This window comes from Ornithorhynchus anatinus, chromosome 2 (assembly GCF_004115215.2).
Source record: "Ornithorhynchus anatinus isolate Pmale09 chromosome 2, mOrnAna1.pri.v4, whole genome shotgun sequence".
NCBI lineage: Eukaryota > Metazoa > Chordata > Mammalia > Monotremata > Ornithorhynchidae > Ornithorhynchus > Ornithorhynchus anatinus.
In genome coordinates this window covers 76850014-76872096 of record NC_041729.1, presented here as the reverse complement: position 1 = coordinate 76872096, position 22083 = coordinate 76850014, and the positions used below count along the sequence as shown (strand labels likewise).

Genomic DNA, 22083 nt, shown 5'->3' with positions numbered 1-22083 from the left:
ATACTTCTTCACCCCACCCTGAAGCCCACAGACTTAATGTACATATGTGGAAATATTCTCTTAATGTATGTCTTCCCCTCTAGGTTCAAAGCTCAGGTGGGCAGGGGATGTTTCTACCAACTCTGTTGTACTGTGCTCTCTCCCAAGCACTCAGTACAATGTTGCATGCAGTAAGCTCTCAAATACCATTAATTGATAGTGAATAACAGAAAAGTTCTTTTCCTTTTCCTTTTCTAAAGGAAACTGATAGTATTTTACATATTCCCCCATTTCAGTACTGATGTGGTAGAAGCTATCAAGCATTATAAGAACTAAAATATTCCAAGACTGCAGAGCACCTGCCCTCCACACCATTTACTGTTGCTTATTTGAAAAGATTAGAGGATTTGAAAGCCAAAGAAATGCATTTGGGGATCTCTGCTATTCTTCGAGCTAATTTGAAACATCACTTTTCCATCCCTTCCCTCTCTGATCTCCTGTTCTTTCATCCTTCCAATTACCCACCCAGCTGTGTCCTGGAACTGCCTGTAGACACCACACTCCTCACACTCCTTGGGCAGGGTCTGAGAGGGTGATGGGGTTCTGATTGTCAGGAGGGATGTGAATTTTCAATGTCCTTCTCTTCCATTTGCAAGGATTCTAAATGGTGTGTTACTGTGGAAATGCACAGGAAAAGGTTCAAGAAGAACATCTGTCTATCTGCATTTAAAGCCTATGATGGTGCATTTTCTTTGAACAAGTGGACTGTGATTCAAAACAGTTTTACTTAAAATACATTAGAGAGCATGCTATTGTCACGAGCCCTGTTTGATTAATGTAAACTAGCTTCAAAACAACTCACTTGAACAAGAACCCTGTAATTGCAGTTTTGCTTTTTTTACAATGGAGAGCACAGTTAGCTGTAAGTAAAACTGCTCATGCTTGGGCACTGAGGGAACAAGAGTCTGTCTTAATTTTGAAATTTTGAATATGACAATGCAGTTTGACCCAGATTTTTCTCTTGATTTTAAAATATCGCCCTGGAAGGATTTTTGAAAGCCACAAGGAGGTCCATTTGAACATAGTGGAAGCCCAGCCGCCCACTCTAGTAAACAACAAACTCATACCAGTTGAACCAAAATATGAGCACGTTGTCCCTCATGTTCAAAAACATGCCTGTTTGAAAAAGACTGGTGCGTGATTGACTGCTCTTTTCACATCCAACCCTTCTTGACCCATACCTGGCATAGTGGATAGGGAGACCCATACCAGGCTTGGGAGTCAGAAGGTCATGGATTCTAATAGCTTCACCACTTGTCTTCTCTGTGACCTTGGACAGATCATTTCATTTGTCAGTGCCCCGTTACCTCATCTGTAAAATGGGGATTGAGACTGTGAGCCCCACGTGGGACAGGGACTGTGTCTAGCCCAATTTGCTGGTATCCACCTTGGCATTGTGATTATTGACTGTTCTTTGGCTTGTGGTTAACGGTGTTCTTGTTTGAGACCGATGCTCTTTGAGACTCTTCCTCGCAAGCCCTTTGCTCAGACAGGCAGACACCCTCCTTCTGATTGCTGGACTCCTCCTTGGTCTGTAACTGTGCCCTTAGGCACATCATCCACCCGCCCTACTCAAAATCATTATAAAATCAGTGTTTGACTCTCAGTGTCTTTCAGCCTTCTCAGGGATCCTGTCCAGCAGAACTGAATTGGGATGAACGTCATTAATTTAGCAGTGGACTGACTTGGCTGCTGGTGATATTTTTGCAATTTAGTGTTAAGAAGACCTCGTTAAGACCAAAATGCTAGATCTGGGTTGGGCTCTGGTGTTCCTGCCATGAACAAACCTGCACAGTACAGCAGTGCAGGATGGCCAACCCTCCTGAACTGCAGAACCACGATCCAAAAACATAATATTGGTGACGACTGCAGATTTAAGAAGGTCCCTTTAACAGGAGCCGTGTGCTGGGGTGGACCAGGCGTGGTGGAAGGTGGCTGGGTGGGGGTGGGAGCATTTCAGTGAGCATTTCACACAGCACACTCCCGCCACGGTAGTGAAATAACAAACAATAAACCAAGAGCAGCACAGTAAGTGAAGAAGGGCCACATGTGACTTACAGGCGGCAGTTTAGCCACCCCTGCATGGTGTTTTGCTCCTCATTATTGAGATAAGTGTTTTGGGGACTATTAGCAATTAATTAATCAATGGTATTTATGGATCGTTGACTGTGTGCAGAGCACTATAGTAAGCAGTTGGGAACGTACAGTACAATAGAATTGGTAGGCTTACAGTCTACAGGAGGAAAGAAGATTAAAATAAATTACTGATATAAAGGAAATAGTAGAATGTAAGGATACAAACAAGTGCTGTGGTGAGGTTTGGTTAGTTTTTTTTTTTTAAGCATTTATTATGTACCAGGCACCGTACTAAGCACTGAGGTAGATACAAATTAATCAGATTGGACATAGTCTCCGTCCCACTTTGGGCTCTAAGTCTTAATCCCCATTTACAGATGAGGTAACTGAGGACCAGAGAAGTTAAGTGATTTGTCCAAGGTCACACAGCAGACAAGTTGTGGAGCTTGGATTAGCCAGGTGGATCAGCCAGGTGCAGAGTCAAAGCAAAGGTTAGGGTGGATAAGGGAAATGACAACTTAATTCTCCCATATTCTCTCATATTTTGGAAAGAATACACCTGGTAAAGGTGCCAAGGAGCTCACTCCTTTGTTTAACACGTGGATTTCAAAGTGTTCAAAATCTAGAAGATCCCATCTCATACCCTGCAGCCAAGACAGTTGGGCCATGCGATGGCTGACCAAGTTTCTTCTCTAATTTTTTTTGGTAGGCAGAATTCCCACGGTAGTTGCCTGATGTCATGCTAGAGATATGTAATAATAATAATCATGGTATTTGTTAAGCACTTACTATGTTTTCAGCACTGTTAACCATTAGGGTAGCTAAAGGATAATCATATCCCACATGGGGTCAAAGTCTAAGTAGGAGAGAGGACAGGTATTGAATTCCCATGTTGCCAATGAGGGAACTGATGCATAGAGAAGTTAAGTGACTTTTCCAATGTCACACAACAGACAAGTGGCACAGAACTCAGGTCTTTCTGACTTCAAGGCCCCAAAACAAGTAGCAGAATATATATACTTATTTTAAAATATTTCTCTGTAGATGATAATATTTTAATCTTTAATGCCACCAAATTAGCATTAGTGAAGGAGGATCAATCAGTTGTTTTTATTCATCAGTGGTATTGAACACTAACTGTGTACAGAGCACTGTACTAAGTAGTTGGGAGAATAACAAAGTTGGTAGGCACATTCCCTTCCCACAAGGAGCTTACAGTCTAGAGGATCTTATTGAAAGTTTGGTTTTCAATGATGGAATCTTCTCCCAGCCCACAGTTCATTACTCAAACCAATTAAGCTTTAATCTACTGCCTATAATATAGAAATCTAGTATTCTCAACTGGATCAGAGATGTTCCTAACTGTGTACTACTGATGTAATTTCAGGAAAGATTTCTTTCATGTAAAATGACAGTGATTTGAAAACAGTACACAAATCTGCTAAAACCTGTGTTTAATTTGCACCATCGCCTGGTGAATAAAGCACGGGACAGAGTCAGAAGGAGCTGGGTTCAAATCTCAGATCTGCCACTTGTCTGATGTGTGACCTTTGGCAGGTCACTTAATAGCTCTGTGCCTCTGCGTGGCTCAGTGGAAAGAGCCCGGGCTTTGGAGTCAGAGGTCATGGGTTCGAATCCCGGCTCGGCCACTTGTCAGCTCTGTGACTTTGGGCAAGTCACTTAACTTCTCGGTGCCTCAGTTCCCTCATCTGTAAAATGGGGATTAAGACTGTGAGCCCCACGTGGGACAACCTGATTCCCCTGTGTCTACCCCAGCGCTTAGAGCAGTGCTCGGCACATAGTAAGCGCTTAACAAATACCAACATTATTATTATTATTATTACCTTATCTGTAAAATGAGGATTGACTGTGAGCCCCACATGGGACAAGGACCGTGTCCAACCTGATTAGCTTGTGTCTACCCCAGCATTTACTACAGTGCGTGACACACAGTAAGCACTTAACGAGTATTATCATTATTGTTGTTATTATCATCATCATTATTATTATTATTAAATTGCTGGCGATAAAGCCATAAAAAGACCATAAAAATTCCCAAGTCAGTGGAAGGCTAGTATTCCAACCCCCATGTCAAAATTTCCTCCCCCAAGTCAAAATCTATTCTTATTTCTCCAAAGGATTTATTTTTAATTTTTTTTTTACTGGTACTTGTTAAACGCTTACTATGTGACTGGACTGTTCTAAGCACTGGAATAGATACAAGATCATCAGGTTGGACACGGTCTCTGTTCCATATGGGGCTAAATTGGAGGGAAAAGGATTTACTCCCCATTTTGCAGATAAGGTAACTGAGGCTCAGAGCAGGTAATTGACTTGCCCAAATTCACACAGAGGAGCTGTGATTAGAACCTAGGTCCTCTAATTCCCAGAAACGTGCTGTTTTCAATAGGCGATGCTGCTTTCCTCACAGGGGCTGATTTTAGGCCTAATCTCTACCTACAGAGATAAGACCGTGAAACTCTTAAGACATTGACTCTGGGCTGCCGGTCACCTCTTCGGTTCAATGATTGAAAGAGCCCTGGTAGGAAGGATCATAAGAGATAAATTCAGAAAGGTTCTTCCCAATCTCTGAATAGTTAAACCATGTACTTTGGGTGGCTTCTCTTTTGTCTTATGAAACTGGTTTTTTACATCTCTGCATTACACGAAGGAAGGGGTGTTTTTCACTTCTAATTTCCAGGGATTAGTTGTTAGAGGTGATAATATAAAGGTGCCAATTTACCGTTGTGCACGAGGAGTGGAATGTACATGTCTATATATTATTTATGTTAGTGTTTGTCTCCTCTTGTAGACTTTAAGCTCTTTGTGAGCAGGGAACATGTCTGCTAACAGTTGAATTCTCCCAAATGCTTAGTACAGGGCTCTGCACATGGTAAGCGCTCAATAAATACCATGATTGGTTGGTTGAATGGGTACTGGGAGGGGACAGGCTTCAAAGAGTTCACAGGGGAGAAACCACCATTTGGGGGTCTTTTCAACCCTGACTGGAAACTCAGGTCTTGTCAGGTTTGGAGTCAAGTTCAGAAAGCATCACCTGCCTCCAAATTGAAATTGGAAAGAGCTATTGATGGCTCTTTTCAAGTTATATTCTCTTGTTTTCTCCAGATTAACTTTTTCACATATCTCCAAATTGGCTGATATATGGTTTCCTGTGGTCATTATAGAAAGCTTCTGGGGCATCTTCCAGACTCTGGAAAATAACCCACTAACATGTATCATCATCCAAATTAATTGTGACATTAAAAGTTTGCTAGGGTTCTTGCCACTGATATCCAGGGTAACGTGGATAAAAGGTGACAATCCACAAATACAGGATGATCTCTTCATCTTGAATTTTTAATCGTAATTACAATAACAATAGTGGTATTCGTTAAGGTGCTTACCGGTGTCAAGCATTGTACCGAGTTCTGGATTAGCTATATGAAAATCAGGTTGGAGTCAGTCGCTGTTCCATATGGGGTTCACAAGTCTTAAGAGGAGTTTTTGAATTATACTATCGAATTTCCTGATCTCTGACCCAGGCATTTCAACAAGGCTACACATCTCAGTGGCTGAATAAGTATTGTGATGCTTTCTTGAATGTTGAATAACCTGCAAAGAAGCTAGAAAGATTTATTTCTACTCTCACCAGATACTGTTAAGGAGGTAATAGCTTCTTTAATTGGGGTGCCCAGAGGATCATGGAATGGTGAAACACTCATTACTTAGAGCTGTGTAGGAACATCTTTTGTGGAAGAGATGTTTTCATTTATTACAGAAACCTGGCCAATACTCTTGGTGAGCTATATTTTGGGTTGCTCTGCTTCTAGGGACTGATATAAATCATTTGATCAAACAGTCTGTGAAAAGTTGATTGACATTGACAAATTCTACTACTTAGAGACATAGTCTAGATTCGCAAATTTCGCTTGCCCTGTAGTTTAAATGGCAGCTACGATTTCAGATAGCACAAAGTCTTTAGTGGCAATAAAGTTACTACTATAACTTGGGGTTTTTGTTAACCTCTTCAGAAATGGCTTTGTGTGTATCACCTAGTTTTACCATTAAACCTACTTGATTGATTGACACTGTCTTTAAGTCAATCAATTGGTGGTATTTACTGAGCTCTTACTGTGTACTGAGCACACCACCAGGGTTTTGGAAGAAAACAGTACAGTAGAGGTGGTAAGCACATTTCCTTCCCACAAGGAGCTCTCAGTCTAGAGCAGAGGTACATACATTAAAATAAATTACTGAGGAAGTATAGGGTGATGTACATACATGCTGAGGGGCTGAGGTGAAGTGTGGAAAATAGGTGGAAATTATTCCTAAATTCAGAGTATACCATTAAGTGAATTATTAAAAATGTGTTCTTTGTCTGAAAATAGCAATCAGCCACTTTCAAGAATGGAGGTGCTGCTTATGTAACTTTTCGGACTGGAAATGAATATAGATAATAAACACATCCGTGTGGAATTAGAGCATCTCAAAGAGGTTCCAAAGGGCACAAGATATTGCACTGTAAACTCTGACCTGTAAATTGACTATGATAAATGTATGTGTGAAGTTTCTGCACCCTGGGTTGGGGGAGGAAGGTCTGATGCAAGTAAATGGCATTTAGAGAATCGTTCATTTTATTCTGTCTTCAGCCAGTTGGCATTTGAAATGTGTTTTAGTAAGGGATAAATCTTGACTGAATTCCTCCTTGGCATCAAATATAGATTACTACCAATACTCGGCTTTTCAGCTTCAGGGTCTGGTCATCTCATCGGTGAATTATCCAGACTTTTTACTTTTTTTCTTTTATAATGTCTGCTCACTGATCATTAATATGCTCATTAGCACTCCCACAAAAACTGGTGTAAATATAAAATGAACACTGGAGCAGCTCTGTGAAAGTGCTTATACAAAGGGAGAGGTACAAAGAACTAGTGACTTAGCCCCAAAATAGCAAGTTTTTGGTGGATTAATTTATGTGTGCCACCCCAGCCTAGGACTTGCTTTAAAGGCATCTATTCCTTTCCGCCAGTGTTACATTTGTGAGTGGGGGCATAGCATCCATACAATGTGAAGTGGATATGCTGGTGCATAATTAGTGGGGTGTTTTTTTCCTCAGACAGATGCTATTGTGGCCTACTAGAAATTAGGTAAATATTATTTTATGACTCCCCTGAGAAGAGCAGAAGATTGAAGTCCTCTGTTGACTTTGTCTTCCTCAAGCCTTATGTCTGTGCATGTCTCCTGGGAATTCTTTAGTGACCCTGTGAGCAATCTAGTGGAGGATCACGTAATGTTAATTAATGATGGTGGAGGTGGTGAAATGTGTCCTATCTCTTGAGAAGATGTCTTGTTTTCCTGCAATCCATAAATGTATAATTGTGACTCACCTTAGACCAGCTTCATTTCCAAGAGTGGTTTAAAAAATCTCTCACAAGCAAGGGACTCAGCATCAGATGCCTTATCCCAGCCACTGACTCATCTCAAGCTTCTTCGTGAAATGTGTGCACATTCATAAATTGGCATACCAGGAGAGGTAGATGTTAGGAAAATCTCAGCACATAAAGCTGCTGAGCATGTTCTCATTTTGAATTTTCATTTTGAACCCTAGCTTCTGCTGTAGCCCAGTTGGTTAGCTAAAAAGTCTTTGTTCTTTAGGATTTCAAGACATGATTAACTGGTGCACAGGGCAGCATGAGAAGAAAGCAGAATGATTTTTTTACTGAGTAATGTACAGTCCCATCTTTGTTTTCTTTTATGCTCCCCCAACTACATTTTACCACTCACACATGTAAAAGTGATTTATGGTGCTTGTTTCTGTTTTCTTATTGATGTCCTTTAGCTCATCATCCTTCTTCCCATTATGGTGGCCAAAAATAATGTTGACAGCTTTGTGTCTCCATCTGACACAATTGCAAAGTTATGCTAATGTGTTTTGATGTTTAAGTGACTAGAATAATTAAATGCTCAAATGTCAAGAAAGGGGAGGGAAGGAAAAGAACATTACTCTGCTGAATCTATGATCTGACTTCAAATAGAGTAAAAGTTAAAGGGGGATGGGTGAAAATGTCTTCTCAGCAGCCAGGCCACAAAGTTTGCTTTTCCTGCCTCCTCTAGGCTGTAAGACTGTTGTGGGCCGGGGACATTTCTACCAACTCTGTTACGTTGTATTCCCCCACGCGCTTAGTACAATGCTCTGCACACAATAAGCATTCAATATATATGATTGAGTCAGAGAGGCTAAAACTGTAGCAGAGTGTAATGATGTGTATTCTGGACACGGCAAGAGCAAACAAAATCATCTTGTGAGATGTTCCCTTCCTCTGCTAGGGGTGCCACCTTTGGCTTAGCTGACTTGGTTTTTTGTGTGTGATATCAATTGTTTAATTTGTTTCAAAATTGCTTTCCTGTAGTATTTTACTAACTTCACAAAGGATTTCAATTAGGCAGTCTCCCTTTTTCACTCAGGACTGGTTATTTGACGAGCTTTATTTGCTGATAGCATAGGTTTTGAGAAAATACATTGGAAATTAAAATTTAGTAAGAAAAGAATGATATGGGCCTGGTCTCTACATCTCTTGGGTACAGAAGGTCCTGTCTAGTGTTAAATGCTTTTCATATTGGTAGAGCAAAGCCAAGCCAAAACTACATTCCTCCTCTTTTAGCAACTCCTTATTATATATTTGATTTATAGAAATAGTTTTAGCACTGACAGTTGTTTTGCAGCAAGTGAACCCCATGGTGAGCATTAAAATACAAAACTAGTGAACAGAAAAGCATGTTAGCTTATCCAGCTTATCCTTTTAACTTTTACGGTTAGTTTCGCAAACCTTAGAAATTAATGTGGTATCTAAATAGTCCACATTATAGTTTTACCATTTCTGAGGTTAGTTTACCAAACCTTAGAAATTAATGTGGTGTCTAAATTGTCCACTTTATAATTTCACCAGAGCACCTGGTAGCAAACTGATGGAGCAGTAAAAGCACACACATACTGTGGTTCATTTATATTGTTGAAGACATTGTTCATTCAATAGTATTTATTGAGCGCTTACTATGTGCAGAGCACTGTACTTGTTGAAGATTGAAGCTCAGCTAGTCAATATGTCAGCATAAGTCCTTTCCTGATGGGTGCATATCTGCTTCTGGTTAGCAGTTATTTTAGTACTTCTTTGCCTGAGCTCACTGTCATGCTTTAGTTCAAGAAAAGCCATCACACTCTTTCATTGCTGCAGGAGTGGTAGAAATTGACTTTCCAGCAGTCCATGGCCACAGTGTGTGCTGGGTTTTAGGGCTTGACTTAATCAGTGAAGCTTGGCTTCCTTAACAAGTGTTGCCAGAAAGACTAGGCAGAGATACCAGCTGATCTAAGAGATGAGTGGATGAAACAAAGAATTCTGTCTTTTTATAGATTCCTTGGTCTGAGGCTATTCTAGACCACTGGTAGAACCTTATGTCATGTGTATCACAGGAGAAACCCGGTCCCAGGCAAAGCCTTAACATTTAGTAAAATACAGTTGACACCTAGATTTAGGAGCCTAACCAGTTCCTGCGTTGTTCAGTATCCATCAGTAAGAATCACCTTTCCTCTGTAGTTGATACAGCCTCATGATATTAGCAAAGAAGGTGATGTGCTGAGATTTTCATCTGTTTCTGTGATCGTTTGGGAACTTGACATTGTGATATCTAATTCAAGACCTTAAACCCACTTCATTGCAATTTCACCCTTTGTAAAACATAATTGTTTGGGGAAATAATATCCTAATGGGCCTGAAACTGAATTATCCTGGGTGAGTTAATTGGTGTTTAAAGAAAGTAAAACCACTAGATGTAAAACTGAAGGATTAAAATTTTGAGCGAACAAAGTCCACTCTGGATCTGAAATAGGTGAGTCTACTCGTGGAATCTTTGGTTGTGAATTTGTACAGACTGTTATTTTCTTGTATGTATTTAAGGAAAATAGAAGCATTCTTGGCATGGCTTCTGTGGGAAAATTGCTGATAGACTGATTGTATCACTGAACTTCAACATGTTGTAGATTTACTCCACTGCTGGAGTTCCATATTTATTTGCCATCATGGGAAGCTTTCATTCATGGAGGTCACTCTAAGGGCAGCAAAAGGGAGGCAAGTTGAACAGGGGTGTTTTTTTGCTGGCTGGCTGTCTCCCTGTTGTATCTTTAACAAGTCAGAGAAGCTGAAGATAGTTGATCTGCCAAGAAAAGGCAGTTCTAATGCAAGCTGCCTTTTTTGAATTAAGATGGAGCCTCATATTGCAACATAAGAATACTCTTTTTATGTTTTAACTAGTTTACCCATTTTTCTAGCAATGTACATATATACTGTAATTAATTGCAAGGTAATGACTGTCAGGAGTTTATGAGTTTTATTCTAAATGACAGTAATGCCTACAGAACTTCCATGGGAGCCACGAAAAGAAATGGGCCATGAAAAAAAAAGAGAGTGGAAGAGAAGCTTTGTTCCTCTGAAGTGAACTTAAATAGTATGATGGAATGGCCCATCTTAGGCCAATCTCCAAGAAAAGTTACGTTTTGGTCATTAGCTCATTTTCTTACTGTGCCAATAGACCATAAACACAAATATTAGTTTATTATCCTAATGTTGCCTTTTCCCATAAAAATACTGGAAACACACTCGAACATTTATCGAAGACATATCTGGAGCTCCTTAACGAGTGCTGTATTCATTCGTTCAGTTGTATTTATTGAGCGCTTACTATGTGCAAAGCATTGGGGAGAGTATGCTATATCAATAAACAGACACGTTCCCTGCCCACATGAGTTTACAGTCTTAGGGGGGAGACAGACAATATGAATAAATAATTACAAAGATATACATAAGTGCTATGGGTCTGGGAGGGGGGATGAAAAGGGAGCAAGTCAGGATGACACAGAAGGGAGTGGGAGAAGAGGTAAGGGGGGCTTAGGGAAGGCCTTTTGGAGGAGATGTGCCTTCAGTCAGTCTTTGAAGTGGGAGAGAATAATTGTCTGTTGTGGACTACAGGACTCTTCATCTTGGTAACCATTATGTAGCTTGCTGGGTGAGCGAAGTTCTTCCCCAGTTCGGCCAAGCTTTGTTGAGGCATTTCTTGGGGAAATAGGGAATCTCAACAAGACACATAGTCCTTCTGGCTGATCTTCTGGCAAGACTTTCTCTCATCTGCTCTGTTCCCCTTGGAGCATCAAGCAAGAGGTAGCTGAAGAGATTATGCAGTAATCTTGCAGAAATGTAGGGGGAGTTTAAGAACTCAGCCTTTTCTCTTTTAGCCACAGGCCTGCACCATCTTTGTTTTCTATCTCTGTTCAATTTTTTCCTCACTAGTTGTCAGCCTGTCTAGCCTTTGGCCAAGCTCCCCTCCTTCACCATCTCCATTCTTGGCCTTCTGAAGCCTCTTTCCTCCCTAGCCCATATTAATGGAATTTATTGAATGCTTATTGCATGTAAGGCCCTGTACTAGGAGCTTGCAATCTAACTTTTTAGTGGCACCATGATAATGTGCCTTGAGCTGTATGCTCCTTGATACAAAAAGGCAGTGGGATATGTGTCTAGTTGTCAGATGATAAGGGTGATGATGACTTCCAGTAGATTCTTGAAGTGAAAATACTCCAACTGTCATGGGTAGTAGAGAGAAGTTTCAGAATACTAGGCACATGAGGCCAAGGTATCACCAGCAACTGTATCTAACTGTATCGTCCCATGGAGCAGGTTCAGTTGCTAAATAAAATTTTGGTGGTTTTACAATAACTCAAGCTTTGTTGTTAAACTCCTACCTTCTCCCCCCACTGTTCTTTAATAGCATAATTAATAGCATTGTAGTTCAATTTGTCTGGGAACCCAGAGACCCAGAAAAGAAAGCTGAAGCTTGTTCCAGAGCTGAGGGTAGTGGGCATTAGCTGTGTGAGTGGAGCTGGATTAGAATTTCAGTTTTACATCACTTTTTTTAATGGCATTTTTTAAGCACTTACTTTGTTCCAGGCATTGTACTATGTGTTGGGTTAGGTCAAAGGTAATCAGGTCAGAAACAGTCCTTGTTCCACATAGGACTCCCAGTCTTAACTTCCCTGTAACTCAGGTACCTCATCTGTAAAATGGGGATAAAGTGACTTGCCCAAGGTTGCCCAGCAAACAAGTGGTGGAGCAGGGATTAGAATCCAGGACCTCTGACTCCTAGGCCCATGCTATTTCCACTAGGCTATGCTGCTTCAGTCTCCGGCCCACCTGCCACTTTCTTCTGTTTCCAACCCCTTCCTCTCCAGTTGATGCTCATGTGGTTGTTTAGTTCTAAATGGGTAATGTCCCACTTAGAACTAAAAAATCATATCCCTGTAGGCCTACGGCACCTGGTGATTAGCTAAAACTCAGGGTCTTCTAGCTAAAGGGTTTCTAGAGTTCCTACCTTAAGCCAGCGAGACTTCTTTTTGTGCATGTTTGAACTTCTGGCCAATTCTCCAATCAAAAGTTTGTTTTTGAAAACGCTTGTTTCTCATCGTGGATGTTGTTCTGCAGCCACAAGAGTATTATTTTAGTTACCTCAGACTGCTGTGGTATTTAAAAAAAATACTTCCAAAAGCAGAGAAACGAGACCTCATTTCCGGCTTAATTTGGAAAGATATCTTCTGAGATATGAAGCATATTTTATGAAAAAATAACTAGCATTCAAATGGAATTAAGATGAAGACTGGATTCCCACACTATGAAGGTGGACATTTAGAACAGTCTGATTAGTCCTAGAAATCTGAATGGCTACCCAGGGCCGAACAGCTGCTTTGGACCTACTTTTATCAGTAAGGTCCCTTCCAAATGTGATCCAAGCCAGACCTCAAAAATAAAGGATTCAGCATTTCATCATTCAAGCTTACAATTTAACATGGCAGGGTTGTGACATATTGCAGCATGAGGCAGTCCTTCCAACTGCCCTACCAGTAGAGGGGGAATGTACAGGGTGATGCTACTGAACTAGCAGTTTGGACTCTAGATTCTGAGGTAATATACGTACTCAAGCAGCGTGGCCCAGTAGATAAAGCATGGGCCTGGCAGTTAGAAGGACCTGGGTTCTAATACTGGCTCTGCCAGTGGTCTGCTGTATGACCCTGGGTAAGTCACTTAACTTCTCTTTACTTCAGTTACCTCATCTAGAAAATGAGAATTAAGAATGTGAGCTCTATGTGGGACGGGGACTCTGCCCAACCCGATAATCTTGTATGTACCCCAGCGTTTAGAACAGTGCCTGGCACTTAAATACCACAATTATAATGATCATCGTCATCAATATTCATTGAGCACCCACTGGCTGTAGTGCACTGTACAAGCTAATGATATTGTAGCAGTAGTGACCATGAGATCTTGCCCACGTCTATAGCCGTGGACGTAAAGACGAGGGTACCACTGACAGTCGAGTTCTGACCGCAAGCAGAATTGAACATTGCCTTTTGCTAAGTGGACCATTTTACAACACCACTGTGGTTTTCAGAACTACCACTTAGTATCCAGATCATCCCAAAGCCTTACCTCAGGATAGCAACTTGTCTCCAGTTATTCTGTATTGGGCTTATACCTTCTAGGAGTTCGCCGCTGCACCGCAGTATTTCACGCTCTTCTTCACTAGATCTTGAGTCAGTCTGGAGCTGTTCAGGGATGTGGAGGGAATAAGCTAACTTGTGGTAGGGTTTGGCCTAGGCTGCCAGTACCTGAGCTATTGGAGTTCCCTTGACCCCATGAACATCAATGTGGACTTCTGGAGAAGAACTGAGCCAAAGCTGCTAGCTAGTCAGGAGTAAGTCGAGGTGCCCAGTTGTCCATTTTGCAAATTTTAACTACACCAAAGCCTTAATCTGGTGTGATTGATTGACGGATAGTCGTGTGGCTTCATTCAGGGTACTCTTAATGTCTGGAGTTCCTTACAATGAAGTTACTGTGTGCAAAATCTTATTTCAGACCAGTTAGTGTATAGGCTACAGGTAGAGTCTGTTAAATTCAAATAAGATGTTTTAGTATTGTATCTATGGTTTGGTCTCCAACTTGGAAACAGATGCATTGCCTGAATGTTAGAAATCTGCCATAAACCTTAGTGCCAGTAATCAATTGGTCAGTCATAAAGGCAAGAAAAGAGAAATTGTAAGATAATTTGGCTCAAGAATATGGAGTATCAGGGAGGGAGTCTGGCTCCTCTGCAGTGGTTGCCAAAAGATATAATGTTAAATTCAATACTTCCCTATCACTGGCCAGGATTGATTAAGATGAAGACTTCTCAGGAAGCATCCAACTCTGAATTCTGGCTCTACTTAGTGTACTCTTTGCAAGATTAAGTTTCAGGAATTGGAGGAATCCTTTGTAGTATGTAGTATGAATCCTTTGAACTCACCCCTACACATTGGCCTCCAGTAAAGATGTAACTGACTGGGTGGCATCTAGTGGCCCAGAGCAAAGGGACACAACTACCATGCTTTGACGTGCCACAGTCATCAGATTGTTTCGGGTCCACACTCTTTGTTGAAGGACAGGACGGGATCACCAGCAGGAGCCAGGGTAACTGTTGGGTAGGACCAGGGAGTGAACACCATTCAAGCCCTCACGTCGGTGCAGGCATGTCTGTCCATGGTAAAGGAGGGCAAGTCTTCTCTATTAGAATTAAAAGAACTCTAGTAATGGGATTTTATTAAGCGCTTAATAAGTGTTCAGCATTGGCTATGAGATAATACATTGTGAGCTAAAGGGGACTCATGGTCTCTCTTTTTCCCCATTTTACAAATGAGGAAGCTGAAGCCCAAGGAGTTTAAGTGGTTTGCCCAAGGTGACACAGCAGACCATAAGTAGAGTTGAGTCTCATATCAGGGTCTCCTGACTCCGTGACTTAAGTTCTTTACTGAGGCCATGCTGCTATTCACGCATTCCAGATGGTATCTAGGACTGAATCATTCGGTCTCTCAGAAGAAATCCTTCACTAATTATCTCACAACAGGAAGAAATGGGGCATTCTAATTATTGAGTCTGTGAACCCCACATGGAACAAGGACTGTGTCCAACCCAATTTGCTTGTAACTGCCCCAGTGCTTAGTACAGTGCCTGGCTCATAGTAAGGACTTAACAAATTCTAGTAATGTTGTTATTTGTTAAGCGCTTACTATGTGCAGAGCACTCTTCTAAGCGCTGGGGAGATACGGGGTAATCAGGTTGTCCCATGTGAGGCTCACAGTTAATCCCCATTTTACAGATGAGGTAACTGAGGCACAGAGAAGTTGAGTGACTTGCTCACAGTCACCCAGCTGACAGGTGGCAGAGCCGGGAGTCCAACCCATGACCTCTGACTCCGAAGCCCAGGCTCTTTCCACTGATCCACGCTACTACAATGATTATTATCCCTATTGTTATTATTTGAGCACATTTCATGCTCATAAAGATCTCCTAACCCAAATAGAAATGAGATGAAAGGAAATACGTTTCAGTCATTTCATCTCATGAGTTATTAGGTAATATAACCTTTCACTTTTTTTGTCTCCATCAACATATATATAGAGTGCTACTTGTTGCAGCGCCCTTTAGTGGAGAGTGAATTAACTTTCATAGGTTCTAGCAGAATGCAAATATATATGAAAAACTAGTTTGTAGATCATATAAAATTATGCATAGGGAGTTTTATTTTAGAGTATCTTTTATGGGCATTCTTTGTTCTGAATTTAACTCCCATAAGATGTCATATAGGTCTACAGTCCTCCATTTTTCTCAGACCAGCCTCTAGATTTTATTTAGAGAAGCAGCGTGGCTCAGTGGAAAGAGCCTGGCCTTGGGAGTCAGAGGTCATAGGTTTGAATCCCGGCTCTGCCACTTGTCAGCTGTGTGACTGTGGGCAAGTCACTTAACTTCTCTGTGCCTCAATTACCTCATCTGTAAAATGGAGATTAACTGTGAACCTCACGTGGGACAACCTGATTACCCTGTATCTGCCCCAGTGCTTAGAACAGTGCTCTGCACATAGTAAGTGCTTAACAAATACCAACATTATTATTTAATATCCTTAAATTCTTTATATAGATTGGTTCTTGCATAGATCTAAACTAGACAAAAAGCTTATTAACTCATGGCCATGGCTTTCTTCCTCCATGGAGTTAATTTAGGTGGAAGACAGTATACTGCCTTCTCATATTGTGAATGAGATTTTTGGTTCACTGTTTCCTCATAAAACAGAGGGAAGATCAACTCCTTTCTCTTTTCCGTGTTCTTATAAACAACCTGGGTAAGTTGTAGCCAGGTGCTTCTGGAGAGGGAAAAAATAGCTCTAGCCAAAAATCTTTACATTTATGTAGGCATCCAGAGTTAGCACAGCAAACATGTGGCTTTCTTTCTGGGGACTCATCAGCTAGGTGTAGCTGTTGTTTTGGAAGGAGACTCTACTGTCCCCCTACTAGAAACAGAAACTTAATTAGGACAAGGTGACCCTTGACATACAGACCCTAAAAATAGACAATTTGGGATGGTTTGTTGTGAATGATCAGGTTTAGGGTTATTCATTTCAGTAAAAGGTATGGTGTTTTTTTCCCTGATAAACCATGGGGGAGAAGTCGGTTAGTAAAAACAGCCTGAACCATGTTTTGATAGGGGATCACTCAACTTGCTGTTGACAATTCTCGTGCCATAGAGGCTAAGAAAATTAGAATGCCAAGTGAATACTTACTAGATGATTACTCCTTTGAATAAGAACAACATATGTGGTATAATTTCAGTGTTTTCTTCACAGTGGTGGTGCTGAGAATTGATTCATACCACCATAAAGTACATTTGATCATACAGGATTATGCATAGCATCATTCTGCCGCACCCTAGGGAGGTAGATTCCAGCATACAGTGATTTTACTGTTTATTTCCTTGGGGTTTGAGTAGTGTGGTGTGTTTTTTTTTCCTTCTTTACTCTCTAGTTTATTCCACCGTTTAGAAAATGTTTTGAAATAGCAGATCATCTCATCATTAAATGGAGTTACCTGTGCAGAAAGTCCTGAATAACAATAATTATAATTATGGCATTTGTTAAATGCTTGTTCTGTGCTAGGCATTGTTCTAAGCTCTGGAGTAGATACAAGATAATCGGGTTGGACACAGTCCCTGTCCTACATAAGGTCTTACAGTCTTAATCCCCATTTTACAGATGAGGGAACTGAGGCCCAGGGAAGTTAAGTGATTTGCCTGAGGTCACACAGAAGACAAGTAGTGGAGTTGGGATTAGAACCCATGACCTTCTGACTCCCAGGTCTGCTCTGTCCACCCAGACATGCTGCTTTCAGGCCATACTGCCTGAAAAGGGTGTCAGGTCAGATCCAGTGTCAAAAACCTACAACAAAATGTAAATTAGAGTCATCGAGAGCATTGTTCATCATAAATCTTTCCTGAACAGCATTCTAGACTGTAAACTGTAAGCTCATTGAGGGCAGAGAACTGTTATATTGTACTCTCCCAAACGCTTAGTACAGTGCTCTGCACACAATAAGTGCTCAATAAATGCAATTGATTGGTTGCTTCTAAGATGTTATAGGTGCCATGATTAATGTAGAATTTTACTGTTTCTATAGATGAGCACCATGCCAGGATTGCCTACCCGCCCATGCTTCTACGATATAGACCTGGACACGGACACCGAGCAAGTTAAAGGCTTGTTCTGAAAAATGGAATTTGCCAAGGACCCAGATTCAGGTAAACTGTCTTTCTTATTCCTTCAAACCAAAAAGAGAGTAATTCTGTGCAGAGAGGGACTGGTGGTTTTTCCTTATGCAGATTGGTGGCTCATTCTTTCAAGGTTGGTTTTAGTAAGTCATGATATCTGCTGGAATGCAAAATGCTGCAGGTCTGTATCATTTGAAAACAACAATCACCATTAATTAACTAGCAGTTAAAGTCATTTCCTAGTCATAAAAATTGTGAGGATTCAAACAAAATTATTTTTTATCCCCGGTGATTTTAAAAGGGCTGTCTGGGGCAAGAAATCTCCCATTCCACCACCTCTCGAGTCCGCCCAGTTCTGGACCAGCCTAAGAGGTCTACCCGAGCTGAGTAGGAGCAAAGGGGTGGCACTCAAGAGCAGCCCTGAATCCCTAGTTATTCAAAGAAGTCTGGGTGCCCTCCTCTAGACCGTAATTTCGTTATGGACAGAGAACTTGTCCGCTAATTCTCTTGCATTGTACTCTCCCAAGCACTTAGTAAGTGTCCTACACATAGTAAGCACTCCATAAATACTATTGATTGGTTCAAATCTGTGCCTGCTGTCCATTGCTTGGGCTAGGCTGCTCCCTATCCAGCATCCCTGAGTTATAGGCCACTTCTGCCCACGTTTGCAGAGACCACCGTGAGATTAAGCGTTGTTTCCCTGACAGCATTGGTGAGAGTTTCCCTCACGTTCTGCATACAGAGGCTTTCCTTTCATCTACACGGATTGGCAGTCAATCAATAGCAATTATTGAGCACTTTGTGCTGAGCACACTATAGTAAGTGCCTGGGAGGAAACAATACAACAGAATGAGTGGACATATTCCCTGCCTATAACGAGCTTACAGCTGAGAGAGGCATCAGAGATGATGTAGTTTTGATATCAAATCCAGTGGATCACTGATGGGACCATAGCCCTGCTGTGACAATCTGGAGACTTGGGTTCTAGTCCAAGTTCTGCCCACAATTGGGTAATGTCGGTGAAGACCACATGTGCACGTCACAGTGTGCTGCACCCCAACCTGCCTGCTCTCTGGTTGCACTGTCTGCCTAATCTCTGGATCCCTAGCAGGAACATTAAGCTTCAGGGCCAAGGCTAATCTGTCATTCCTAACAGAAGACTCCATCATCAATATTATAAATGGCATTCATTCTCAATCCTCATCCTTCTCGTGAATTAATGGTGCTATTCCCCTGGAATTTTAAAGTTAAGGTTTTCACCACTACCGTGTTTTGCCCCAAAACTCAAGGAAGTGGTTTGGGGGCTTGTTTTGTTTTTTTTTTTTTTACGGTATTTCTTAAGCACTTGCTATGTGCCAGGCACTGTACTAAGCACTAAGGTAGTCACACGCTCATCAGGTTGGAAACAGATCATGTCCCACATGGGACTCATAGTCTTAATCCCCATTTTAGAGCTGAGGTATCTGAGGCATACAAAAGTGAAATGACTTGCCCAGGGCCAGCCAGCGGACAAGTGATGGAGTTGGGATTAGAACCCAGGTCCTTCCGACTGCCCGGTCCATCTCTATCCAGTAGGCCACGCTGCTTCTCTATGAAATGAAATTCAAACAGCTGCCTGCTGTATTTGATCATTCCCAATTGTTATCTTATTCATATTTTAAGCAGCTTGTTACCACATTTTAGGAACTTTTTGTTGATGCAAATTCATAATCATTTTTTTCCTGGGGTTGGAAAATGCCTCTCTGACTGCTTTTCTAACCTTTTATGGCAGGAGTTCATTGCCATTTCTCTCTAGAGTAAATACTCCCTCAGATCTCCAAACCTTCTGTCCTTTGTTATTCCCTCTCTGGGACCTGGACAATGGACCTCTTGAAAAAAATTCATATACCCAAAAATTGGTATCTCTGATCCCATTAAGAGCAAATGGATAATATTAACCCTTTAGTTGATCCACAGTTGAAAACTTCCCCTATTTGAGTTTAAATGGAAGAATTTCTACAATTGAAGATTGGGTCCTCTCTTTTAAAGGTGGTAATGAAGATCATCAATCACAGGGCCCTGTGGTGGCACCACAAACTGCGTCAATTAATTCAAATGGATAATTGACATTTTTGATAAAAAGGGTTAATCTACCCTTTTAACAGATGTGATTTAGCCAATAAACTAGCTTCCCAAAGTATGGCTAGCTCTTCTGATTTGCTTATTTAGCACTTCTTCATCAAGGGTCTATTTCCTGTTTATGAAGTACTGCAAACTATTTAAAGTTTGGGTAATATAGTTCAGGATGCATCATTTGACCCAGCTCAAACATGCAAAATACATTTAGTATCCGAAGATAAGATCCATACGCAAAACCCAAATTCTCTCCTTCTGCAATTCCTCACTTTAATGGTCCAGCCAGCATATTTACTGCGCAGTCATCAGAGTTCACTGTCCTCTAGGGAAACAAAGCTGCCTCCTCATTTCTGCTTCCCTTATCTGCTGTCTCAGTCAACCAAAAACCAAGCGAACTGGGAGACTTCTGAAGGTGGAAAACTTTACATGAAACAAGAATATCAGAATTTAGGTTTTAATATGCTTGGGTGAATTATTGAAAAGGAAGGGGAATGTTTGAAGTGACTAAAGGTGCCAGTGTTGGATTTTGACCATTGAGAATTTTATGTGCCCAGCTATTCCAAAGAGGGTTAGGATTCCTTTGAGAGATGACATCCACCACAAGGACAAGATGGCATGAAGCAAAATGGCTTGTTCTGAGTTTTGTCTTGTAACAAAGGATCCAAAATAGGAGTCACCAGAATCCGATCATACCACAGACCAGCACTTGTTTACCAGGCTCACCCTGCTGTTCTTTCTCTGTTTAATAACGTGATTTAACTTTTCATAATTCAGTAAATAGAAAGAATTAGATAAAGCATGTTGTGTGTGCAGGGGAAACTGATCCTGCACCAGCCTTGGCTTTCCTGTGCTGTTTTTCTTTGCCTCATTCCGAGACTTTATCTGCTTTCTGGTCCTTTGCAAAGTGCTGGTGCACAATAAAGTCCTGCTTATTTGAATTGAGACTACAGGGCCTCCTTACTGCTATAGGGGTCATTTGTTGGGGGTTTGGTTCGAACTTTTGACTGACACAATTTTAAAGGTCATCGAATAAAGCAGTTGAGCCAGTCATGTGAGTGAGTTTCATAAAAACAAGCCACTATTACTCGGCCCTTAAGCCATAATTATTTATGAAATTCTTCCTAGCACTTGGGATAAAATCGAAGCCCCTGTTCAAATGATTGTGGTGAAATCTTGTAACGGGGCTGACATTCTCAAAAATTTTTCCTAGTAAAGCTGTTGCACAAATGCCCCCAGGGCTCAGGTTCTTCTGCAGTTGGCAATAGCAGTGTTTCACAGTCAAAGATTGAGTTCTGACTTCTATCTTTCCTGCCCAGTCTATGGTCATGCTACCCTTTTTAAATCATTCAATTTTTCTTCTTTTTCAGACTTCAGAAAATCCCGGGGGCTGCAACCTTGTTCCCTTCAGGTGGAGTGAAGGAAGTTGCATTCTTGGCTTCTCTGGAACTCTATGGCATTGAATAAGCCAAAGATCTCGTCGTCGTTTGGTTACTTTTAATACATTGTAGTAAAACCTAAAATTTTTTGTGGGGGGCGTGAGTTTAGTGTTGGGGGTTTTATCTTTTTTTTCTTTTTGCTTAGCTAATTTATTTCCATTTCTGCAATGTTTACAATATCGCCCTTTGCCTACATGTTAGAAACTTTGTTTTTTGAAAACTGGGGGATTGAAGGGTATGAACTAAAGGTAAAATTTTCCATCCTGATGTTTTATATCATATCTTTGATTTGCAAATAAATATGTATTACAAAAAAAAAAAGCATCAGACTGTGGTGCCAGATAAAAGTGTTCTGGGATTGTCAGAGTCAAGCAGGTGCTGCTATGGGCTCAGCCAAGATTATTTAAAGCAGTGTTCCAGAAGGCCAAACTAGACACAAACGAGTTAAACCTTAGGGTTTCCTATAGCTAAGTTACTTTGCAGACAATAGGGATATTAATGAATTATATTTGAGTGCTTACTGTGGACAGAGCACTGTTTTAAGTGTCTAGGAGAGTAAATAATTATGGTATTTGTTAAGTACTTACCCTGTGCCAGACACTGTACTAAGCACTGGGGTGGATATAAGCAAATCAGGTTGGACACATTCCCTGTCCCATGTGGGGCTCACAGTCTCTTCCAATTTTACAGATGAGATAACTGAGGCACATTAAAGTGAAGTGACTTGCCCCAAGTCACACAGCAGATGAGTG

At 41.1% G+C, this 22083-nt stretch overlaps 1 protein-coding gene across 2 annotated transcripts in view; it reads left to right on the top strand.

The window, feature by feature from the left end:
* The window catches only part of MTHFD1L (methylenetetrahydrofolate dehydrogenase (NADP+ dependent) 1 like), a 169828-nt gene extending 148176 nt beyond the window's left edge, over positions 1-21652 (top strand). For both annotated transcript variants that reach the window (XM_029058108.2, XM_029058109.2), the window contains exons 27-28: positions 17690-17810; positions 21263-21652. In XM_029058108.2, the coding sequence (XP_028913941.1) occupies positions 17690-17779 (90 nt within the window). In that variant the 3' untranslated portion in view covers positions 17780-17810; positions 21263-21652. The remainder of the gene's footprint in view (positions 1-17689; positions 17811-21262) is intronic.
* The last annotated feature ends 431 nt before the right edge of the window (positions 21653-22083 follow it).